General features: G+C 46.4%; 2 protein-coding genes and 1 long non-coding RNA gene across 3 annotated transcripts in view; 2 read left to right on the forward strand and 1 right to left on the reverse strand.

Annotated features, from left to right (window-relative positions):
- Window positions 1-1,443: 1,443 nt before the first annotated feature.
- CCDC57 (coiled-coil domain containing 57) lies at window positions 1,444-20,158 on the forward strand. The gene is given in 12 exon segments (XM_015879648.2): window positions 1,444-3,734; window positions 4,436-4,839; window positions 7,024-7,132; window positions 8,095-8,232; window positions 9,222-9,456; window positions 9,679-9,779; window positions 10,431-10,659; window positions 11,237-11,373; window positions 13,354-13,436; window positions 13,438-13,462; window positions 13,818-13,971; window positions 19,699-20,158. Coding segments are annotated over 11 exon segments (1,740 nt in total). The 5' UTR covers window positions 1,444-3,734; window positions 4,436-4,534; the 3' UTR covers window positions 19,923-20,158.
- LOC116654206 lies at window positions 11,368-23,773 on the reverse strand. Its single transcript, XR_004309219.1, has 3 exons — window positions 23,536-23,773; window positions 12,993-13,068; window positions 11,368-12,508 (listed from the first exon to the last, which is right to left on the reverse strand). It is a non-coding gene; the product is annotated as an uncharacterized LOC116654206 (long non-coding RNA).
- Window positions 23,276-25,195, forward strand: part of FASN (fatty acid synthase) — a 34,439-nt gene continuing 32,519 nt past the window's right edge. Inside the window, exon 1 of the mRNA XM_015879647.2 lies at window positions 23,276-23,527. The gene's annotated coding sequence lies outside the window, so the exon portion shown is untranslated. The remainder of the gene's footprint in view (window positions 23,528-25,195) is intronic.

Genomic DNA, 25,195 nt, shown 5'->3' on the forward strand with positions numbered 1-25,195 from the left:
AAATCATTGCAGTCACCCATTCCAAGCTGCAGCTGCACTCTTTGCTCTCCCTGCTATTTGTAGGTGAGTCCCAAGTGTTACCTTGACGTTACCTGCATGTATTTGTTCTCTTTAAGCTCTCAGAGATATTTCACTTTTGAGGCGTTTTCCTTATTGACACTTGAACTAACCCCAGGACATGAATTACAGATTGATACCGCAGCGTTTTTAAGTGCTTGAACCCTCACGGTGGACAGCTCTAATAGGTTCCATGTACAGCCAGCACAGCCCTGTGCTTCCATAGGAACGTGTGGCACCGCGTGTGGACAAAGAGCCCTTGTGGGGTGGATGTTGGAGGAAGGCTCAGCATTGGAGTTCCAACAGTTTATGGTTTGTTCCTAAAGCAAGGCTAAAAACAAAGGCTTTCTGTGCACACCTCAAGGTGCACTGGAGGAACATGAAGTGTATCTGCAAAGAGCTGCAGAGACTTAACAAGTATGAACCAACATTTGTACAGGTATGGGGAAGGGAGCCACGGGAATCAAATGAAGTTCCTCTGCTGCTTTTATTTATACGATCATCTTTAAAACATCCATTTTGATTTGATATGTGTACGGATCGACTGTTTGTCAAACACATTCCTCGGGGTTCTGTCGAAACAAGCAGTTCATTCATTGGAAGGAGAGCTCGCTCAACAAGCTGCTCCTGGATGGTGTTTAAGCTTCATCCCATGGCTGTGCTCAGTGCTGTGTGTGCATGGCCTGGGCTCAGTGCTCACCCAGCTCTGCTGTGCAGGGTCACCAACCAGCACAGGCTGCTCACATCAATCCTGGCCTTGAGTCCTGCAGGGCTGGATGTGTCTGTGTTGTGCTGCTTGGTGGCTGCACACAGCAGGATGCTGGGCTGGATGCTGAGGTTGTGGCCCTTTATAACCCACTCCATTCTATGTCTCTGACTTTGGCACAGCGCTGTGCCCGCAGCACAAACCCATTACAGGAAATGTGCCTCGTGCCTTCCAGACAAGCGACTCATCGCAGTGACTAAAGGAAAATCAGCCCATGCAACTTCCTCTGCGTCATGTAGGTGATGCGCTGTGCTCCCACGGATGGATTTAGATCTTCATTTAGATCTTAACTCCATCTATTATTTATTGCTATTGCAGCGTGGATGGGGCCCCGAGCAGCGCACAGGGTTGGAGCTATGGGCGGTGTTTAAGGTCCCCTCGCACTGAGCCCATCCGTGATGCTTTGTGTTGGGGGTCGGACGGTCGGGCTGGGGGGCCGGGGGTTTTTATCCGGCTGTGCTCGTGGTGAGGGGGGGGCGGCAGCCGAGGGGGCGGGGCGGGCAGAGCGTTAGAGGCCGGGCGGGGCTGGGGGTGGGCGGGGCGTGTGAGCTGCGTTGCTGCGGGTACCGGATATAGGTACGGGTACCGGGTACGGGTACCGGATATAGGTACGGGTACCGGATGTAGGTACGGGTACCGGTACCGGGTTCGGGCTGCCTCGTCACCGCCGTCGGACGGCTCACGGTCCCCGCGTTATCCTCATCCCGCGGAGCTGTCGGCTCGGCACCATCTTGTTCCCCGCTGTCTCCCCGCCGCTCTGTTCCCTCCATCTCCTGCCATGGGATTCCCTTCTGCCTTCTCCCTATGGCCGTGACCCCGCACCGTAGCTGCTATCTGCTCTCCTGCCCGGCCCTGAGCCCCCCCAGGGCCCTGTACCCTCCATCCTACAGTCTGACTCCCTCCTGTTCCCCCAGCCGACTCTTTCTTTCCCTTCTGCTTTTATTCCCTGTGCACTGAGCCCAGACCCTCCTTCCCTCCATCCCTGCTGTGCCATAGCGGTGGAACAGCTGTGATGTGCCTCGTATGACTCTATTTGAGTGTTAGTGCTCTATGGAGGAAACCAGCTGTGACAGAGCCGCTCCACTGCTGCAGGGGAGGTGGACCAGGTGACACGGGGTCCCTTCCAACCCCAACAAATCTATGATGCCGTGTGGTAGCTTCTTTCTCCCACTCTTTGTGGTGGTTTTGCATCAGCTGTGTCACAATGTGGCACCCACGTCACTCCTGGAGCACAAAAAGAAGAAGTGAATGCATTCCTTGTGCTGTGAGCACAGCGATAAGGACTGGGGCCTCTTGGACAGGTGGGGGTTTGGTGGAGATCGGAAGGTTCTCATCACTCACTCTGAATTGTTCTCTGTGGGTTGGAACCTGATTGGCTGGAACATGGAATCCAGTGCTGTGCTGCCGAAGTGACACTTGATGAGTAACAGCTGTGTCTGATTTACCATCAAACCCCCATTTTCCTTTGCTAAAAGAGGCTGATGGAAATCTCCCAGTGCTGGGATGAGGGCTGACAGGGGCACCCATCATCCTGCTCTTTCTAGATGTGCTCTGAATTATTAGATCTTAATGGTCATTTTTGCTATTGATGTTGCATGGTTAAGCTGTGCTTGCTGTAAGATGTTGTCTCACATTTGTGCCATTTCCTTGGCCATCTTTTATTGGCATCAGATATATTTTGACTGTTCTTCTTTTGCCCGTCCTGCATCCAGGCAACTGATGCAATTTATACTTCAAATTGCGCTGTGAGCTCTATTATGGTCATTACCAAAACTAGTTGGCAGTTAGAAACACTGCTGCTTTTAATGGCTAAATGCAATCTCCTCCCCTCCTAAGACACGTTTCCAAGAAATACAGGGCTCTACTGTGCAAAGCAGTAACCTGGAATTACAGGAGTGGATCCTGCCTGTTAAGAGCTGTGGGTGCCCTGCAGGCATTCAAGGCCAGGCTGGATGTGGCTCTGGGCAGCCTGTGCTGCTGGTTGGTGACCCTGCACACAACAGGGGGTTGGAATTGGATGATCATTGTGGTCCTTTTCAACCCAGGCCATGCTGTGATTGTCTTCTCAACCCTCTCTTTCCAAAACAACCTCTGACTTCAGTTTGATCATCTCAGTGAATCAATAGACCGGAGTCGTAGTCTTACTTTTGATTCCTGATGCAAAGGCCTTGTCTTACAGCGTATGGCTAAGGTCAGCTAATGATGCATGCATTGGTTATAAAGACCTTTACAAAAGTGTTGTGATACTTCATCAGCTAATGGACTGAGCACAGCTTCCTTCAGTGCCTTCAGAGTCCAGAAAGCTTCTTGTTGATGTATTTCATCTTTAATGTGCTAATGGTCAGGGATGGAGGGGAAGAAAGGTGGAGTTAGCAGCCATGTTTGGAGCAATGGGAGCTGAGAGGGAGATTTAAAGGAGCAGACTTTTGTGTAGTGCTGCATGTTGGAGGCAAGGAGGCCTCAGAGCATCACTTGTGAGTCTCCATCTCAGTGTCTTAAACCAACTTCTATCTCTGCTCACAAAAAGGCAAAGCTGTCACTTGTTCTGAGTCACAGGCTGTGGCACAGCTTGAAGGTCGCTAACAAAAAGGGGAAAATACAATTTCCTTTTAATTGCCTTAAGGATAAACATAAATTCAGCAGAATTAGAAGACCGTCAGATTACCGTGTCGCTGTTGGGTTTATTTGTGTGGGTAAAATGATATTCAGATTGTGGTGTGCTTTAGCATCATTTTTGCTGATCTGGAAATCTCTTTCTTTTAAGGAGATTAAAGAGGCACCATTTGAAAGGCGTGTTTGTCTGATCTGTTGTTCTGTGCAGCCCTGTTTATCCATCCGAGATTATCTGGAACCACTGACACAGAGCAGCGCAGCACAGGGAGAGGAGCTGCAATGACCCCACAGGGCTGGGGTAATCTCTGAGCAGATATTACTTTATTGCTGTTGTTATTATTATTGAAATCAACTGTGATACAGGTGGTATCTCTTGGAATGGGTGTTTTCTTGCTGAGTTTATGATTGTGTGTAAGGCAGATATGGAGAACAAACAGAGATAGAAGAGGAGCAGATAAAGGGTCAGAGCGGATGGGAAAAAGGCACAGGAAGGACATCAAGATAGCGGTAGGAAGAGGAGACAGATGCAACACTGCAGTTCATATTGCCAATGGATGGAGAGGTCCAACAGTGCATTACAATAGAAGGCTGCTGTGGTTTGATTGGACCTGTCAGAAGTGTCTTTTATATTAAAGCCACTCTGCAGCTCTCCTGCCGTTCTGCTGCTCTTCAATGCTCAATTAAAAGTGCAGCGTTCCTATCAGCGACCGAATCTTTTTGTGCCTCTGTGCTCCATCTGTACAAAGGGGAAAAGAAGATATTTTCCCACATCAAAACATAGCGGTGTGTAGTAATTAGATGGGGAAATATTATCCCTTGACAGTTCAGTGATAGAAATCAATGCAAACTGTGTCTAAAACTGACCGACACTGGATGGTGCAAGGAAATTGACAGGTTATAGGTTTAAAATTCAGTGGTAATTGTTGTGTCTGCAGTGACTGGATGGCTGGTTTTTCTTAGTTATCAGTCTTAATTGTTTTCTATCATCTTCTGCTACAGATTTATTCCGGAGTTACTGAAAGAACAGAAAGAGCTTCTTCGGTGGTGAGAGAAAGAAAGGAAAGAGCAGAGTAAAAGCAGTTCCCTGCTCTGAAGGAGATGCTGCACATTGTTGTGAAGCAACTGCACGACCTGCGTGACAATTATAACAAATTAAAGGAAGATTTTGTCTATAACCTCCGAATTTTGGAAGAAAGAGATAAAGAGTTACAGTCCTACGATGTCACATTCAGTCGTCTGAAAACGTCTGAGAGCGCAAAGCAGGCGGAGATCAGCAACCTTAAAATACAGCTGGAGAAACTGGAGCAGCTTCTGATCAAAGAAAGGAGAAAAAGAGCTGAACTTCATTATCGCTATCAACAAAACCTCGGAGAAGATAAGTCAGAGCTGGAGCAGTTTTGCAGGTGAGGTGCAGATCACTGTAGGCGCCATCACATGGAGTGTACAGATAACAACATGAGCAGAGCCAGTCAGTCAGCATGGGTTTATGAAAGGAAGCTCCTGCTTGACGAGCCCAGTTTCTTTCTTGGATGACTGGCTTAGTGAACAAGAGAGAGGCTGCTGATGTTGTTTACCTGGACTTTAGCAAAGCATTTGGTACTGTTCCCCACAGCATTCTCCTGGAGAAACTGGCTGCTCGTGGGCTGATCAGATGGACTATCTATCCACTGGGTAAAAACTGGGTGGATGGATGGGTGCAAGGGGTCACTGTGAATGGAGTTAGATCTGCTTGGTGTCTGCTCACACAGGGTGCTCCCCAGGGCTCGGGATTGCAGCAGTTCTGTTTATCATTTTTATCAGTGATCATGATGAGGGAATTAAGTGCGGTTTCAGATTGCGGATGACACCAAGTTGAGTGGAATGGTTGATCTGCTTGAGGGTAGGAAGGCTCTGCAGAGGGATATGGATAGGCAAGATTGATGGGCCAAGTCCAATCACATGACATTCACATGATATTGCCTGGAGAAGAGAAGGCTCCAGGGGCTGCTGAGAGTGGCCTTTCAGTATCTAGAGGGGGTATACAAGAAATAAGGGGACAGACTCTTCAGCAGGTTGGGATAAGACAGGAGGAAATGGCTTCCAACTGAAAGAGGGCAGATTTATATTGGATATAGGCAATTTTTTACACAGGGGCACAGGTTGCCCATAGGGGGTGGTGCCCCATCCCTGCAGACAGCCAAGGTCAGGAGATGGGCTGTGAGCACTGATGGAGCTGTGGGTGTCCCTGCTCAGTGCAGGGCTGGCACCAGATGGCCTTTAGGGTCCCTTCCGACTCCAACCATATTATGATTCTGTGATTCTATGACATTCAGCATGGCTAAGTAGCGGGCCTTGCACTTGTGACATAAAAACCCCATGCAGCATTATAGGCCTACAGAAGGGTGGCTGAACGTTTGCCAGTCAGAAAAGCACCTGGTTGAACGTGAGCCAGCAGTGTGCCCTGGTGGCCAAGAAGCCCAATTACATCCTGACTTGTATCGAAATACTTTGGACAGCAGGACCGGAGAAGTGATTGCTCCTCCACACTCGGTACTGATGAAAGCAGACCTCAAGCACTGTATTCAGTTTGTACCTTCCACTACCAGGAAGCCACTGAGCTGCTGGAATGCGTTCAGAGGAGAGCAACAAAGCTGGGGGATACAGGACGCAAAGAAGTGGCTGAGGGACTGTTATGGAGAGGGAAGATGTCATTACTTTCTACAGGAACCTGAAAGGAGGTTGCAGCAAGGAGAATGTCAGCATCTTATGTCAGGTGACAAGTGAGCAAATGACAGGAGATAAGGAAACGTCCTCTAATTGCACCAGCAGAGGTTTAGATTGGAAATCAAGAAGAATTTCTTCATAAGAAGGATGGTTAGGCATTGAAACAGGCTGATCTGTCTGATGGGATCTCTTGAAGTATCACCAAGGGAATAGCAGTGGGACTGAAGACAAACTGGTGCCGTTTGACTTTGCTTGCATGGCAAAATCCACTGGTCTGAAAACTGCAAAGAAGGGGAACAGGGGAAGACAGGAGAGTGGGGGGGGGTGTAAGTTGAATCATGGAAAAATGATCCACTTGGATCATCCTCGGGGAGCTTCAGCAGTGAATAATCTCTATGAAAGGCTCAAGGGGAGGATATCTGGGAGTGTATTGAGAAAAGGACACTGATTTGTAAAGAATGCTGTTGAAATCCTGGTGCTGTTTGTTGGCTGAGAGCTGTTAGTGGTGTTTTACATGGGTAAACAAAACACTGAACTGACTTAGTGAACCATACAATATGCTCTGCATTGTGTGACCTTTTCAAATTGAAACTGGATGCCTGGGAAGAACTTGTCTCACACTTTAAAAGGGAGATCAAACAGTGCACCCGCTTGTCTCGTGTTACTTTGAAAGGTTCATTCACTTCTCATGTACAAGATGATGTTTATAAAACGATTGCTAGTTATGAGCAATGGAAGGAAGGCAAAAACTGTCAGCAGTGATGGTTCCTTTAGGAAATTATTGCCTCTTGTATTTCCAGTTGTGGTGTTCAAAAGGTGCTTTCCATGTGTGTGCCACATTAGTTCAGCAGATGCTCCTTAATGTGAGTTTATTTTCTTTATAGGTCACAGAGCAGTCACACAAACCATCAGCATGAGGAGCGTGTGAGCCTGAGCCACTGCATGGAGAGAGAGCTCCAAGAGCTGCAAGGAGAGCTCGCTTGTCAGAAACAGGTACAATACAGGGAAATAATGGCACGTTACTGCGATGACACCCAGCAGTCATTTATTTATTATGCTCTGGCTGGACACTGCTGTATTTTTTAAGGTTTTTACCTTCTTTATGTCGCCGCTGTTACATTGGTGAGATGCAGAATGACAGATTAGTAAAGCACGCACTACTTGTTTAGTAGCTGTGGCCTTACTTGTCTGGCAGCTGCCCCTTGTGGGGAACTGCTGGGAATGCTTTCAGTAATCTGAGATTGTGTAAGATTACGTGATGTAGGCTGTGCACTGCTAAATTTGTTAACCTTGAAACTGCAGGAAAGGTCAGCCCCGAAAAGCAGAAGCAGCCTCAGGCAGGATGGGTGATGCATGTTGCTTATCATCCTCCTCACTGCGAGGCTTTTCCCTCATTCTGCCTCTTTTATTGCTATCATTTCATCATAAAATGATTGTCTCACTAACTGGCAATGGAATTTGACCTTCAGCTGGGACACTTCAGGGATGGGGTGTGATTTTTCTCACCTTTGTGTATTTTAAAACCTTAAAACAATACCATCTTTATTTCTGTATTAAAATGATATCACGAGGACTTCAAAAGAGGTTCATTTTTGGCCTGTCATCCAAACAAGTATATTATATAAATGAAAGTGGTAAAAGGGATTGTTAGGCAATTACGGCTTGAGTGCCCTCCCATTCTAATCTCCTTGGCCTCAGTGTGGTATATCTGCTAAAATAACCTGTCTGAGGGCGGTGAGGCTCTGGAACAGGCAGCCCAGCAGCACTGTGGATGCCCCATCCTGGAGGTGTTTAAGGTCAGGTTGGATGGGGCCCTGGGCAACCTGATCTGGTGGGGGCAGCCCAGGAGGGGGTGGAACTGGATGATCTTTAAGGTCCCTTCCAACCCAAGCTGTTCTGTGGTTGTTTATATGAAACCAAGAGGACACCGAATAACAACATCCCTTCCCTCCTAGGCTGAAGAGAACCTGCAGAGGACTGAGTACAGTTCTCATGAAGTGGAGTCTGTTTCTTCTTCTTTCCCTGTTAAGAGACAGCAGTTCATACAGTCACCATTGTTGAATTGTGGTGCTCTTCCTGATGGAGAGAAGCAGGTTAGACAACACTCCCATCTATCTTGGATCAGTTCATTTTAAATGACAGCCTCACAGAGCTTATTTCCATTGGACTTCTTGTAAAGAGTTCACCCGAGGCACCTGTTTAATTCAAGATGTAGACATATGTAGGCTGGAATGTGCCTACATATGTTAGATGTCACAGGCTTTGTTATGGCTGGATCCCATCCCTGCTGGAAAAAGCAGCAAGTTGCATGAGGAAAGCCAGTCCAAAACAAGGCAATGTGCTGAAATGGAGACACATCAGAACGGGAAAAGCTATTTTCTGGAATGTTCCTGAGGCATTTTGTTGCAATTCAGGCTAGAATTTGAAGTTGGGAACTTCAAAACATCAGTTTTCCAACCATTTAAAATAACATGCTTTGTTTTAGTATCACAAATAAGTTTTCCTTTCATTCCTCCCTACTAAAATACAAGATAAAATAGGTTAAAAAAGCAATAGTATTCAAAATTGTGAACATGGTGCTGGTTTGAATGTGCTGAAGGGTTGTGCTACTACTACTACGAGTAGAAAACTGTCTTTTGTGATAGAGTGAAGGTAAGGAGTGTGCTGCAGTGCATCCTGCTGGGCACTTCCAGATGCTCAGCAGTAATTTGTCATCAGACCTCAATGAGAAAACAAAGCAGCGCAAAGCAAACCTCGTGTCTTCTGAATCCAGAAATTGGTGTGTTCAGGAAGATCCCTCATGAAAACAGTCTCTATAATAAGATACACACAGGTAGGTGCAGAGCACAAACTTCATACAGAGCACGATTTCCAATTTCATCTGACTGATCTGCAGACTGACTCTAATTTAGCACCAATCCAGACTGGAGATTTGTGCTTATAATTAATTTTGAATATGGCATAGGTCGTGTGTGCCTAACAGGAGCTGGTGCCATACGATGGCACACATAAGGGAAGATCTTTTACAGAGAGTATTGCTTGGGAATGAAGGTTTTTACCATGTTCCACTTTTATTTCACAGCCATTTCAGTCTCATGATAAAAGTTATCTCAGGAAAGATATCCCTTGCTCGGAAATACAGAAGCTGCAGGAACAGAATGCCAACCTTCGGGCTGTTATTGCACAGATGAGGAAAGAAATGGAGAGCCTTGATGAGCAAACACCGTCCTCAGTGCCTCAGAGAGAGCAAAGTGCCCATGGCCACACTGCAGGCATCTCAGCGGTCACTGCTGCTGTCCCGATGGGAAGGGCTGAAGGTGAGTTTTCTAACATCTCATCTACAGACATGTATGCGTTGTACAGCTGACTGATGTTTGCACAGCATGAGATTGCACAGCTTCTTATATTCCTTCAGCTCTGTTTACAATGCACCTACTGAAGTGGCGTAGATGTGTAAGAATAAGAAAAGGTTGCTATGAAAACCTAAGCTAAATAGAAATACGTGTGTGTTCACATTGTAATCCTCTCTGTTTATTTAGGTTCGCTCTGCACAGACGGAGCTTCAGGGAGAACCGCATCCAGCAACATGAATGGCAGCTCAGCCAGCTCGGGTTGTGTAGTGAACCCAGGCACAGAAAAGGTAAGAAGAGGTTTCAACCAGCTAAAATAAGGCTGCGTGTAATTCTGCAAACAGCACATTAATTTTTGTCTGAACAGATATTAAAAATACAACAGATGGCCTGCAGGGTCCCTTCCGACTCCAACCAGTCATTGATTCCATCCCGGTTCTTGCGCGTCACGGCGCTGCGTTCCCCCAGATGTCCACTAGGGGGCAGCACGGCACTGGAGGAGGCAGAGGGACAGCCCAAAGGAACACGATGCTGAGCAATCAGCGGGTGTGTGTGTTCTGTCCTCACTGTGTCTCGGGGATTTCTCAGAATCACGGGATGGTTGGAGTCGGAAGGGACCCTAAAGGCCGCCTGGTGCCAGCCCTGCGCTGAGCAGGGACACCCACAGCTCCATCAATGCTCACAGCCCATCCCTGACCTTGGCTGTCTGCAGGGATGGGGCACCACCACCTCTATGGGCAACCTGTGCCAGTGATTTCTTTTGTGGTTTAATGTGCTGCACATTGCTAACAAAATCTTGAAAATGGGCTCTCAAAAACAGACTGTAGGCTTTAAATTTACAGTCTGCTTTCAGCTCTTTTCTAAGGCATGTTTATACCAAACTCTTAAGCATGTGGACAATGTTTTCAAAACATTTTTATAAGTCTCATCTGTTTTCTCAGGGGTCAAATAACAGAGTTATGGACAAAGAGGTGATAGATTTTGGCTCCACCTCAGATAACTGCTGTCCTGGTGGTGGTATTCAGCATGGTGTCAGCTGCACGCCGCAAGGAACACCAAATAAACTGAAGGAAGCAGCAAGAACAAAGTCAGTTCTGAGCCAAGAGAAGCAGCAGCTGATTGAAATGGGAAACAGACTCAGAACAGACCTTGGAATGATATTAAAGGAAGGTAATAAATGTATTTTAGAGGAAGCTTACCCATGTAGAATAAAACCCATCGATCTGTTCATTTTCTGAGCGGCTGAGAAGTAGATTTTAATACCAAAAGAAGATGCTGCATGTGGCTGATCCTTGAGCTGCATCAGTTGTGTGAGGCTGCAGTGCTAACTGTTGATGCCAGCATCACCTGTGACATGGGCTGCTAACACAGAGTAATGGCAGGCTTTGGTGTAGGGCTCCTTGGTGCTCAGATAGGGTGGGAAATGGAAGCTGAACTGCCTCTTTGAAGAGCGGAAAAGCCATGGTTTATCTCTTGTGCTGAAAATTATTTATGATAGTGGAAAGGAAAGCAAAGCAAGAGTATGTAAGGAGTGTGTGTGTAAAAGTAAGTGAGAAAATATTAATGTGGGCATTTAAATTCCATGCAATCATTACTCTGTCAGTAAAGCAGATGAAAATGGAAAACAGTGCTAGGCCATTTCCACATGGTACTGAATCTCCAGTGAGAAGACAACCCTTCCTGGAAATGCCATATTGATAATAACAGCAGAGAACGCTTCCCTCCATTTTTTTTTTCTCTTTTATAGGACTCTGGCATCCTATTAGCCCAAAGCTCTGCACAGTCTGTGTTGGCTCTGGTGGCCTTTCTCCAAGAGAGCTTGTCAAAAGAACACAGTGTCAGCTTTCAGCTTTAAGGCATCTGCAGCACAAGCTCATAACACAGGTAATCACACACCCTCAGGAATGTGGTGATCATGAAGAGTTAAGCCACTTGATATCGTTTTCCTTATAATTCTACATCAAAATGCCTTTCATTGACTTCAGCCCAAGTCCTTTTTTGGGAGGATTTCAGTGCTTTAAATCATTGTTTTCATCTAAGGAACTTGAGAAACACTTGTGTTGAAACTACAACACTGAACTACAAGTGTGAGTTTCATTAAGCTTAGAGTAAAATAAGTAAAATGAGTAAAATAAGGTCAGTTGAAGGATTTGCAGTATGTTCTAAGGTAGACTTGAAGGTGATCTATCACTGAGCATACTTCAAGCATTTAAGCTCCCTTGTCCGAATTATTGTACCAGCACGTTTCCCATTTACGAAGGCAGAATGTGTAATTAACACATCTGTAGTCTTTTCTAACTAGAATATAACTTTTAATAGTTAAAATAGTAGCTTTCCTGAGAGAGACAAATGGCTCAAACCTGGCTTTCCCAGTAGTTAGTGGCAAATCTCCCAATGACTTCACTGGAGTCGAGATTTCACTATGTACTTTACTCAATTGATCAGCAGATTTGTTCCTGTGAGGATTGTGTCAGAGCAGCTGATTGTCGTCGTGGCTTTGAGGGCAGCAAACAATGTTCTGTCAGAAAGGATGAGGTTGTTGCTCTGAGGCATGGAACTGCAGTAAAATTATTAACCAAGTTCAGCTGGGGAAATACTCCCTCTGGGAACCTCGCTGGGTCACTTGTTTCAGTGAGCCATCACTGAGTAAAGAAGAGTGGGATTTAGTAGTGATTTTGTTGTTTTGGTTTGGTTTTCCCTTGTGGTCAAGTGGAATACCTTGTATTTCATTTTCTACTTCCTTCCTTTCGTTCTTCCACTACATATTGCTCACAAGAGGCTGGTTCAGCTGTCTGTACCTCCTCCCACCTTCCTCACCAGATATTTAGGCACATTTATAAGATTCCTCCTGACATATCTCTTCTGGAGATTAAACATGGCAAGATTCCCCAACTTCTTGTGTGCTCAGCAGATGCTTCAATCCATCCATCATCTTTTTGGCTGTTTGCTGCACTTGCTCCAGTATGGCTGCATTCCTTCTACTACACTGTTTTTCTGACCTCTCCTGTTTCCCATAGTCCTGTAAAAGTCATACAATTTTATCTTCTATAAAAACAAATACCTTTTGAAACTCCATGGTTTGCTGAGGATCAGTGTTTGTGTGTTTCCAGTTGGTGTGCTGAACTCCAGAAGCAGCTGTGCTTCCAAGCACTGCTATTCTCATTATTCATCTGTCCTTTTTGCTCTAGGTGATCACTCTTATTAGCCATAACATCTCTGCTCCTGTGTTCAATATCATCATCCTTACCAAAAGCACAGACAATTTCCTACTACCAGCTATAGACATCACACCTGCAGGAATTGTAGTCTGTTATTTTATATGATAAGCACATGTTTCTTTAGTCTAAAATATATCCCAGAAGGTTATGTTATATTCAGTGTTTCGTTTAATCTCTTTTCCCAGGGCTGGAGCAGTTGACTTTCCATCTGATCTCACTTTAATTGCTACACATTGAGATTTGATGGGATTGTGGCATAATTAGTTGAGTTTTGTTTTAACTTACAGAGAAAGCGCCTTTCCATGGCTGCTGTCCATTTCGTTTTTCTTCTTTTCCCACCATACTTCAGTAGTTTTTCCTTCTGTAATTTAATCACAGGACTAAACAAAAGTGAAGGATGACCCTGACAACATAAAGTTGATTAACAGGCAGGATAATCATAACAGCAACAATAAGAAATGAAGGTCACAAACAGAAATTAATAAGGAGTTTATTTGGCCCTGTTGATCTGAAGAGGATATATATTTATTTAGTATTATTTATATGTAATTATTTTAAATCTAGCAGTGTGACAGCAAAGTGAGCTTTAAATGCATTATTTCTAGAGGCTGTGAGTGATTTGTGTTAATGGAATATTTTGTGTTAGGAGCTGCAGTATGCAAAGCAACAGCATCTCTCCAGGATCTCTTCTTTAATTTCCTGCCCCATCTCAAAGGGAGAAAAAGCTCCAAGAAACGGAACCGTTATCTGTTGAGGTACAGTGTCATTTTATCACCAGTCTGCTTTGCCTTCAGTTGGATTTCCCAACTGGATTCCCTCGCCTATGCTTTGCTGAGAGACATATATATTTAATAAGTGATGCTTTGTTCCTATACAAAATAGTGTTTATAAGAGAGCTTTATTGTAACACTTAGTAAACACTTTATCTCAATGACTTCTATGAAGTTCATCTTGTACAACATTTCCAAATCTAAACCAATAATTTTCCTTTTCTGATCTTGCCTCTGTATTGAAATACTTCCATCTTTCTAAGGCCATGAGTGTTAAACTGTTTTCAGATGTCTTCAGAGTGAAATGTATCTTTATAAGATGGCATTTGAACTTGTGCAGGTTCAGCTCGATTCCTCTGCTGGAAATTATGAGCCAAAGCAACAAAAGGCAGCTGCTGCATCCTCAAAGGTTCCAAGTCAGCCACACAAGGAGAGCCCTGGTCAGGCCCAGCAGGTCTGGATTTCTTCATCTGGAGCACACAGTTCACGCCAAGGTATTTGGCAAACTTTAGAAATGGCATCAAGCTCTTCTTCTCTCAGTCCTCAAAACAATCCTCAACAAAGTCAGTGTGCTTTGCAAATAATCATAGTATTTAATTTTAGAAGAAACCAAGTGTAGCAGTGAATTCTGCCCCTTTCCACTAATTTTATTACATTAGCACTCCTGGTTGTTACAGTCCTGTGGTCTGAATCTAATGATCTCATCAGTTACCTTAAGGTACTTTTACTCTTGCTTTGGAGTTATCCAACCATTTAGAGTACAGCTCTCTGCTGTGAATGCCATTCTTACAAACACTACTTTTATTTCTCATCTTCTTAAAAACACTTGTGGAAAATGCAAATACCCTTCTGTGCTGACATAATCTACACGTTATTTGGGGTGCATATGAAATTATCTATCTGAAAGCTGCAAGGTTCATGTGTTGCCAAGGGACTGTTAGATCCAATTGTAAAGCTGTAAATCCTCACTTAGTGATTATTTTTATGGCAGTGTAATGGCCATAATACTACTTAATGCACTGAGACCTGAAGGCTAGAAGTGAGATCATGAGTGTAGCACAGTACGTGCTGCAGGCACACTGAACTAGAACTTGTTATTTACCAGTATTTTGTAGCCCATTGAAACAAGTTGCTCAGCCTGGAGAAGAGAAGGCACCAGGGATATCTGATAGTGGCAGTTCAGTATCTAAAGGGGGGTTATAGGGAAGAAGGAGACCAGACTTCAGCAGGGTTGGTTGGGATGGAACACGGGGAAATGGTTTCAAAAAGAGGGCAGATTTAGATTGAATGTAGGGAAGTTCCTTACACTGTAGGCAGTGAGGCAGTGGCACAGGTTGCCCAGAGAGGTGGTGATGGCTCAGATGCTGGAGCACATGATGCACAAGAATGGATTGAGAGAATTGGGTTGTTCTGTCTGGAATAGAGTCAATGGAAGGTCAGAGAGCTGCTTTTACATAAAAATATGTAATACCTAACAGGGCTTTCAAAGTGGAAAATGGACTATAAGCGCAGTTGTTAACAGCAGTACACCATAGTGCCAAACTCATGTGCACTGACAGAGCTGTAGGACTAGAATGATGCAGTGCTGAGAGTCACTGTTCATGTGCTGTTCTTGTGGGTCTGGGACTGAAAGAGGAAGAGTATTTCAGGCCAGGTCTCTATTGACAGGATAAGCAAAAGGATGTATTTGAAACATTGATAGCACCATGCAGTTTCATGCTGCTTTGTGTGTGATGCAACACAACTGGCAGCCTTACAAGGACATCAGTTTCTTAATGTCTAGAAATTGCCAGCCACCATTGCAAAACTTACTATAGATTTTTGAGGATCTACAGAACAGTGAAAGGGAAAGATGATACTGCCAAAGCAAAACAGTCAGTGAGGGGTAGCACTTTCTGGAGAACAACCTTAATTTGATCTCTGCATCCAGATTTACCCCAGGCTTTAAGAGGAGAGCTTATTCATTGCAAGAACAGAACTTCAATAAAGTTGAAGTGCTGAGCTTTCTTGCTTCAAGCCATTCACTTCATAATATCCATCAAACACGTGGTAAAGGTGGATAGAAACCTTACTGAAATGGAGCAGCTTGGTAGGTGTCTTTCAGATAGAAGTGATGCACACACAGACTTGAAAGCCGAGTAACAGAAGATGATTTGGAACAGGCACAAGTGAGTCTGTTTGTTCATTCAAACATCTATTTTACAAGTTCAGTGCTGTACAAATCTGTCATAGCAGCAACTATGTTTTATTTGTGTTCCTTGTGAAACAGCAAAAGATGTAGTGTGATAATTATTTTCTGATCCTTGTACATTTTTTCATGTAAGCCCCACAGTTTGCTATACTTACAGCACGAGACACAATTCAGTGACTCCATACTTTGGGGTGCTGATGACACACATGTTAATGCTGAGTGGACTGTTAGGTCCTTTGTTCATTTCTCCATTGAATTCCGAGCTTATGGCAACATCCAAAGGAAGTCACAGACTAAAAAATAAGCTCATTTTCTCTTTATTCTACCTGCTAATCTTTAGTTTGTACTGTAGGGATCAGATGGTTTAAATATGTGTTTTGTTTGTTAATCCTGAAGTTAAGTAGAAATAAGGGGGTAGAAGGAGCATCAGCTCAGTCTACTGATGCCATCGCTCCATCACATTGATGGGGCATGGTCAGCCCTTGGTGAAGCTGTGCTGGCCATCTTGGATCACCTGTTGGAGGACTTGTTCCGTGGTCTTCCCAGGCACAAATGAGATGCTCACTGGCCTGTAGTTTCCTGGACCTTCTTTTGTCTCTTTCTCAAGAAAAAAAGAGTGATGTTTCCCTTTTTCTAGTCACTGTGGGCTTCACCCAACAGCCATCCTCTAAAGAAAGTTACTTGTCAAAAGAGCTGCATGCTTGCCTCTCAAAATCATGGCACACATATACAATATATATATATCTGAGAGCTATTAGTAATAGATGAACGGTTGGACTGGATGATCTTTTAGGTCTTTTCCAACCTTGGAAAATGCTATGATTTCATTATAGAGTGATTAGCTTCAGTACAAGCTGCAAGTTTTACAAAGACAAGTGTCACCTTGTAGAGTTTGACCATAAGACCACGGATTACAGCCAGTAGCATGAGAGGTGCTTCGTGATACCATGTGAATTGCTCCTGATCAACTGTGTCTCCTCAGGTCAGCAGCGACAGAGGTCAGAGCAAAGGGAATACAAGGCAATGTGTGTCTGCACTTGGAATGTCCCCATTTGCTTTATGCACTTTTGGATTAGGTGAAACTTGGCATTTTCCATGCCAAAGTAGGACTCCAATTTTGGTGCATGGTCCCTCTGTACTTCTGAGAACCCCTCACCTCCACAGCCATTCCCAATAGAGGTCCCAGGGTGATGTGTTTACATTGTAGCCTAATGAAGAAAGAGAATAAGATGTCTTAAAGCAAAGTTGCTTTTCTGGTTTACTAATTGAACTTGGAGTTTCTTTTAACCACTGTTCTCATTGTTACTTTTACTTGCAAAGCTCAGTGCGCTGAAATTCTACACTTTATGGATCAAAAGTTATCTTAAGTGTTTCCACACTAGACAGAATTTCAACAGCTTTGACATCACTGACAGTTCTAAGAGCAATCCATGTGGGTAAAAAGCTGGCCAGAGAAAGACTCTAGTAAAATATTAACACACACAATGAGCGCTCTGGCTTTGGCTCTTGCTTCATTCTAACTCCAAGAAGAGCTAAAGAAAGGCTCCTGATTTTTCCTCTGTTGCATAAAACTTTTCATCTTTGAAGTGCTCCACAAATATTAACTAATCCCCTGGTTACATTTTCTTCGCTTCAACATTCTTCTGCTCAATAGGAACTTGTTTGAGTTGGTGTTCTTTCCAAAGCACGGTCAGACATGAGCAAATAGTTGGGGACTCCTTTTTTAAAGAACATTTTCCATTGGGGGAAATGCCCGCATCTTTCTAGAGCTGAACAACAACAGCAACAGATCATAGAAAAATAAAACTCAGGGAATACTGAGCTCTGACTGTAAGTACAAAGCAAGTAGAGGATATGTTCAGCATTTCAACAGCACATTGTTAGGTCTGTTTTCCAAAGCAGCTGGGGCTCCTAACTGTGCTCTCACGGCTCTTGTTAGCGAGGTCAGTTCTGAAAGTGATTTACAGGCTTGAAGTCAGGCATGACTTTTCCTTATCTGATTGTTTGTTTGCTTGTGGAAATAAAGATAGGCATTGAAATTTCTTGCCACCGTGCACATCCCTGCTGATTTTATTGAAGGTCCTTTGGACATGAGAGCAATGCCAAGCAGAACCAGAACCAGATGAAGGTCTGTTTATCCAGAGTCTGCTTAGGACCTTTCCATTCAGATAGCATTTCTAATTCTGCGGCGCTGGTTGTCTTTTTCTGCTTTGAAGAACCAACCTTGCCAGTTGTAGTTTAATTTGTTTAGATTTCCATATTAGCACAGATTTTTGTGTGCCCCAAACTGTTCAGTAGCCACATGAAATGCTTTTGTTCCATGCTGTTGTTCCAAATACCTAAGCAGTCTTTAATAGTTACAACTGTAACATCTCAAGTGCTGAGAGACAAGCACAGAGAAGACCTCAGAGGGAGGGATGCATGCAGTGCATTGGCACTTGGTTGCTTTGCCTTTGCATCTATAGGTGTAGGGCCTCCCACAGGATGTCTGAAAGCCATGCCCTGGTTTGAATTCAAAAGGTCCTTTGAAACTCAGAGAACCTTTCAAAACTAGGCCGGTGCCAGCAGGGTGATGCTGTTGCAGATACCCACTGCTGTTTCTTCAGACCACAGATGATATTCTCATTCTGTTATGGCTCCTGATCAAGAAAAATAATCTCTGAAGCTGTATCCATTACTTTCCAAACAGTGCCTCCCGCTCTGCTCCAAAGGACTGATATTTGTGTGTAATTCTTTATTCTCTGATAGACAATTCAAGTCCTTTTTCCAGCACCCAAAGCTCTTCCATGGGCTGAGTTCTCCTCACTGCCTCCTGCTCTGTGGGTAACCACGAGGTGGCAAGCTGAACGTTTCATAACGATGGCACAAGAGCCCACTGCTCTTTTGCCACCTGCAATAACAAATGGCAGCAGGCCAACCCAGCACAGATGTTGCACACCCAGAAGTGAACAACTGCTTCAATCTGAGCCTGAACACAAGAATGATTTCAGTGTGTCGTGTTTTGACGCTGGCTGCAGCAACATGTTTTGCATGGGACTATAAACCCCCAAGAGATTAATTCATTCCAAGCATCAAAGAGTATGTTTTGTTTTTGTCCACGTCCGATTTTGTTTGGGCTTTCTGTTCTGTTGGTGATGAGAATTTACCTTCTGCTAATGATTTCTGTGTGATGAATTTCATACCTTTCTCATGCTGTACCTGGCTCTGGAAGCCATCAATCTTAAACGTTTCCAACTAGTACAGAGTGCTGCAGCAGGTATTATTCATATATATATATCCAAAGCTGCTGTCTGCTTTGTTTCTCTATAAATCTGAAGCTAAAAATGCAGTGCACTGAAAAATAAGAATTAAGCGGTTGGAGCCTAACACCTGTAAACATTACTTACAGCTTACACTGAATGCTGTGATTGACCAATTCCACTTATCTGACATAGTAAAAGCTGTGATAAGGCTGAAGTTCATTTCGTCGGAGGTAGATAGTGGTTTATCAGAGAATTATGTGAGGGACTGCAGGACGGGCTCCCATCAGTGCTGAGATCAGTCTCTGCTTCCCAACCAAAGGGGCTGCATTTTTAGTCCCCTCTAGTACGCAGAAAATAAAGGTTCCCACTGCAAATGCCTTCCTGTGCAAAAGAAAAGGAAAACAAACAAAACCCGCATGATAATAGCAGTAAGGCAGCTTTGGCAAGCCCACAGAGCTGCCTTTGAGCCCTTTGGATCAGGCTTCTCCTAACGCATTTTACTACAGCTCCCATGGCTCCTGGTGGTTTCTTGAAAGAGATCAAATGATTGCAGCCAACTCCTTCATCACCATTTCACAATATGGGAGTAGGCAGGGCTAACTTCGCCTGGTGTTATTCAATGTGTAGCTATTGTGTCTTCTCTCACAGGGGAGAGAAAACATGTAAAACTTGATGCTTAAAAACAGCTGAACAGGTAGGTGGTGCTTGAGTTGCACCTTCTGATTAAACACAAACACCAGCACAAAGTGCTTTTATCGATTTGTTTGTTTGTTTATATATTTGAGCAGCGGGGTTTGAAATCACGCATTCAACTGAGCAACCTGGAGAACATCAGCAACACGGCAATGCCACGGGTCAGCCTGCAACGCACACAGCACGTTTGGCAGTCACAGGTACCAGGCTGGAGGTTCAGCAGAAGCTAAAATCCAAGAATTCCCCGTGTATGTACCCCATCAAACGAAAGATCTCTCCTACCGTGGCCAAAATCCGCAACTACAACATTAAGGACTGATTTATTTGTTGGCTGCAAGTTCTGTGTCTGCTGTTCATATGGAAACGTGATCTAAATATCGCTTTGGTGTTGATTTTTATACGTCAGGTTGGGGTGTTTGAGGTCAGAAGAGAAAACAAATACTCTGTCCCATGCCGTCAGCCAGCATAAAGGGTTAATCCGCATACGTGGTGAGATTACAGTCTTCACTGTTAATACAGGTTTATTTTAATTATATGCGTTCAATATTGCTTGCATCATGGATTTGGAAATGCCCACTTAATACATATGTAAATCCTTGTGCCTTCAGGCAGGGCTTCCAGGTCTTTAGGAAATATTTGTTGAGAAACCATAGATGCGATTTAAGCTCAGCAGTGGGATGCACCAACCTGCTTGTTTTCTTACAATGAGCGATGCAACCGTTAATCCCGCGCAGCCATCTCAGCACTTGAAAGAATGGGGGGTTGGAAGGATCACACCTTCTGTATTGTCTCTCATCTTCTGCTGTCCTTTCTGCTTGTTCAGAGAGCACGAGAGAGGATAAAATGGAACTGCCGTCCTCACACCAGAAATAATGTTCTTGTTAAGAGATTTCACCAAGTGGAGAGCAGTGAAAAATGTTCCTCAGCAACTCTATAGAATCTTGCAGAAGTTTTGTGAGAAATAAGTCTTACAACAGACAAAACCAAAAGAAACCCGAGTGGGTTGTGATGTAACGGGGGATATCTGTGTGGTTAGGAACATTCCAGGATGCTTCAAATGTAATCAGGGTGTTCTTCTCACATTCCCAGCAACGCTGAGCTCCCTTGGGGTATTCCAGTGTTGAACTATGAGTAAAGGAAATGGATGTTGGAAGGGGAAGGAAGGGGAAGGTAGAAGGGAAGAGGCAAGGGCGAAGGGAAGGGAAGAGGAAGGGGAATGGGTAAGGGGAAGGGGAAGGGGAAGAGGAAGTGAAAGAGGGGAATAAACCCTTTTGAATGGCTAAGTACTGCAGCAGATTAGACAGAGAGGTTACAGAGTGTCCCTCTGTGGAGATCCCTGGTGCTGGGCAATGCAGTGCAGGTGGCCATGCACCAGGAGGGGCTGTGAGGGGTGGTCTCAGCATCACTTAAATGAATAATGCTTCTCAGTTGCAGCTGAAAATGTGAAATCTGAGCAGGATTAATGAGGAAAGAGCATCTGTTTGTTTGTTTCTTTTCCTTTTAGCACTTCTTTCCCAGTACTGCTCACAAACAGCTGTGCCCTCTCACACATGCAGCACGGCAATAAACCAACCTGAGAACAACCAGAACCAATGTGTATTCTCTGATACTTCCTGCTGCAAACACTTCACTTTCATACCCGGGCGCCGTGACATCACAGTCACAACCCTAAACCTGCAGTCAACATCACCGAGGTGTTACTGAGGCACTATGAGAGCTGAGGAAAGCTTTATCTAAATGACTGAACTGCTTGAAACCCCATCATTGCACTCAGCATCTGACGCTGTTCACGAGCTGGAACAACACGACGCATTCCCCTGACCCAGGCCCTGAATGAGCTCTTTCTGTAGCTCAAAGCAGAGCGGTTTCTAACAAGGACAAGAATTTTGGCCCAGCTCACACCACATTTCAGCTCTCCCTGGTTATTCCTAAAGTGCCGTGTGTAAATTCCAAAGGTTTTCACAGTTGCAAGTTACACTTTATTCTTTTTTTTTTTCCTCCCGATGTCACGTTTTTGGTGCATGGAGCTGCACAGTGCAATAGATGCTGTGTATCTGGCACTGAAAGCAACGTGCCATTAGGAAAGGTTTGTTCCACAATCTCTACAGCACAGCATCTGAGATTGGGAATGATGACTTCCATTCCCTCCATGGAGGAGATAGAAGCTCATGCCCTTGTCATTTTCTTTGTGGGATTTCTTTGTTTGGGGTTGTTTTTATTTGCCCTGTGTGTCACCTGATGTGCCTGGTCCTGCAGAGCTCTTCCCAGGAAGGCAAATTTAATCTATTTGGTTCCCCTGAGAAACGGGTTTCCTTCAGGCAACGGTTGATACCTCCTGATTGAAACAATCTAATTTCATGGGGAAAAGAGCGTTCAGTTGATGTACATTTGTTCTAGGGTAACTGTAAGAACATTATATATGAGAGTAGGCCACAGAAATGCTCCCAGGGATGGAACAGCCCAATGTGGATGGGCTGAGGGCTGGGGCTGTGCAGCCTGGAGAAGGGAGGGCCTGGGGGGAGCTGAGAGCGGCCTTCAGTCCCTAAAGGGGCTGTAAGATGGGGATGGGAGGTTTACATTGGATATAAGGAAGGTTTTACACTGTGGGCACTGAGGCAGCGGCACAGGTTGCCCATAGGGGAGGTGGTGGTGCCCCATCCCTGCAGCCAGCCAAGGTCAGGGATGGGCTGTGAGCACTGATGGAGCTGTGGGTGTCCCTGCTGGCACCAAATGGCCTTTAGGGTCCCTTCATACTCCAACCACCCCGTGATTCTAAGCATGCTGAACATCAACAACAAGCACAATAACAATAAATAACATGACAACAACACTCGGATCCTGTGGGGAGGCTGAGCTGTGCACTAAACAGGGGGCACATTCCCATCGCTTTTTATTATCACCAGAATACTTAACAAATACAACAGATGGAAAAGAAGGGTGGAGAGGTGGAACCGCAGCTGGTACCGACTTGTGCAAAGAAAGGAGCAACTATAAGATATGATCGTAGCTGACCACACGGGAAGGCAGGACTCGCCGAGACCCTCACAGCTCAGCCCGCCCATGTCCCGCAGCGCCGCTCCGCCAGGTGAGGTGCTGCCCACCGGCAGGCAGCGATCCGAGCGGCCCTTCCCCCCGGTGTCAGCTCGGAGCGGGCCGTTGGGCCCAGCACGGGGCAGCGCATCCCCGGCCAGCGTGCCCGCCGACCTGTGGTAACCTCGGCTCCGCGCTCCGCCGGGGTGAACGACCGCCGGAAAGCGGCCCAGCGCCGCTCAGCTCCGCCGGCTGCGGCCTCGTCCACCCCCCCCAGTCAGCACATCGCCTTATCGCCTAGCAACACCCCCACGGGCTCCGCCATTGGCACGGCCGCGCCCCCGCCCACTCCTCCCCGCCCCCGCGTTGGGTGCCGGCCCGGCACTGCTCGTCCCTTCTCCCTTTGTGCTGCTCGGCCCGGAGCGGCAGCGCCTCCCCCCGCCCCCCTCGGTGCGAGCAGCGGAGGCGGCGGCGGAGCGACCGGGAACGGCGACACGCGGTCGGGGGGTCGGGGCGGGGCTGGGCTCGGTGCCGCGGGACCATCCTGGGCCCGCCCCGGTGCGCCCGGGACCCCCCCCCACCTCCACCTCATCCCCATCCCCCAACCCCGAACGGCTCCGGCGGGCAGGGGCTGGCATCACCCCGGGGCCGGCTCAGGGCGGCACTGCCCCGGCTCTCATTGGACTGCGGCGAGGAGTAAACCGTCAGCCCATGTGGCGTGGCCGCCGGAGGTGGCGGCTGCTTAAATAGCGGTGGGAGCTAGAGGGAGACAGTGAGGACAGCGCGGAGCATCGGCCGTGCGCAGCCCGGCACCGGCGGCCGCCGCAGCGCCCGAATCCCCGCGGAGAGCCGCCCCGCCCCGCACGGATCAGCCCGAACCTCCGCCATACGAAGGTACCGACCGGCATCGCCGCGGCCTCCCGTCCTTCCTCAGCACCTCGCGGCCGCTCCGGGATGGCTCCGTGCGATCCTTCCCCCTGAGAACCAGAATGTTCCGCGCAGCCGCCTCGTGGCTCCCGGTTCCCTTCTCCCTTCCCGGCCGTTCCTCCCGCTGCACAGCGCCGTGCTGCTCAGGCCGCTCCCCGGTGGGGCGGTGCGGCTGGGGCCGAGCTGCATTGTGCTGCACGGCCATCTTGGAGCGGGCGGGGAGCCGGGCCGGGCCGCGGGCACTGAGGGCGGTGAGGGCCGGGAGGGCCGCCAGCCTTAATGCCCAGCAATGGGGCTGCGTGTGGGGCGATGCTGAGGGGAGCCGTGAGGTGCGGGGGGAGGTTCGGTGTGTGCAGCTCGGGGAGATGCAGCATCACACACACACAACCCCTCGTTTTATTATTATTTATTGCCTATTGATTGTATATCCTGCTCTGCTTTGGATGCTGCGGTTCCGTCCGGGTTGTGATTGCTGTCTTATCCCTTATGTCCTCGCTCAGATTTCATTCTCCTCCTCTTGGCATAGGGGGAGCGACCCCCTGTGCTGCTCAACTGCAGAGCTTGGCTTTTACCTGGCTTTATCATCATCCTTACACCGAAAGGAGCCGCGTTGCACCCGTTTATATTAATAATTCGGAGCCTTTAGAAACAAAAGGAAATAAAAATCTTGGTGCACTGGAATAAAAGGTGAAACCTCCTGAGCTCTGTGCTTGAAGCAAATGGGAAGTAAAGGCAAACATTGAAAGGCTGCGTTTAGTGAGTGAATTTGGAGGACAAAGGCCCAACAGGGAGAGCTGTTACAGGGGGGTATCACCAAAAACAATGATGGCATCGTGGTGCTGGGGATTCAGTTGGTGTAACACAGGTCTGGTCACTGGGAGATGAACAGGGCTGCATTGGTTCTGTGAGTGTAACCTCACCTGCCTTTCTCACCCAGCAGTCCTGAGTTTGCAGACAAGAAGTGCTGTTTTGAATGCAGAAATGCACCGCTGCTGTTCCATTTGTCTCATGGCCGGTGGTACAGATCCTGCCTGCAAGCAGGAAGGGGACACTGAAAAGGTCTTTGTGGAGTTGGAGCTGTGATGCACAGATTGACATCAGCCCGACGAAATGAAAAGCATTCCCTGTTTGCTTCTGTTCTGTGGAGTTTTATTTTTGGAGACGGGCCTTACAGCTCCCTGCAGGAGATGCTGCTGTGAGATGGTGCTTTTAATTGTACCTTTTATGAACGGTATTTGGAGATGAGGGGAGCTGGGTTAGGATGCAGTCAGGTTTAGGAGCTTAGGAAGCAAACCTTTGGTTGCTGTCTGTGCTGAAGGAGCAGACCAGAGTTAGTGGCACAAAAGTGATGATGAGGATTCTGTTACACCACAGTGACAGCAAAACAGGATTTGGGAGCTCTTCTTTTGTTGTCTCTCTGCTTTCTTCCTCCCTTCCAACCACCCTTACTTAACTTCAGGTGAGCGTAGGTAGAGCAGAACAAGCAAACTGTTCTCTTTGGAGATTGAGTTGGGTGCAGGTTGGAAATGGAGCTGTGCTCTCCTGCAGTCTGTGGAGCTGCAAGAGATGGTGGTAACGACGATTCACTCTTTTCTTCTTGGATTAGAGCACTGGGACAAGCCCACCTTGTCAGGC

Source organism: Coturnix japonica, chromosome 18 (assembly GCF_001577835.2).
Source record: "Coturnix japonica isolate 7356 chromosome 18, Coturnix japonica 2.1, whole genome shotgun sequence".
Lineage (NCBI taxonomy): Eukaryota > Metazoa > Chordata > Aves > Galliformes > Phasianidae > Coturnix > Coturnix japonica.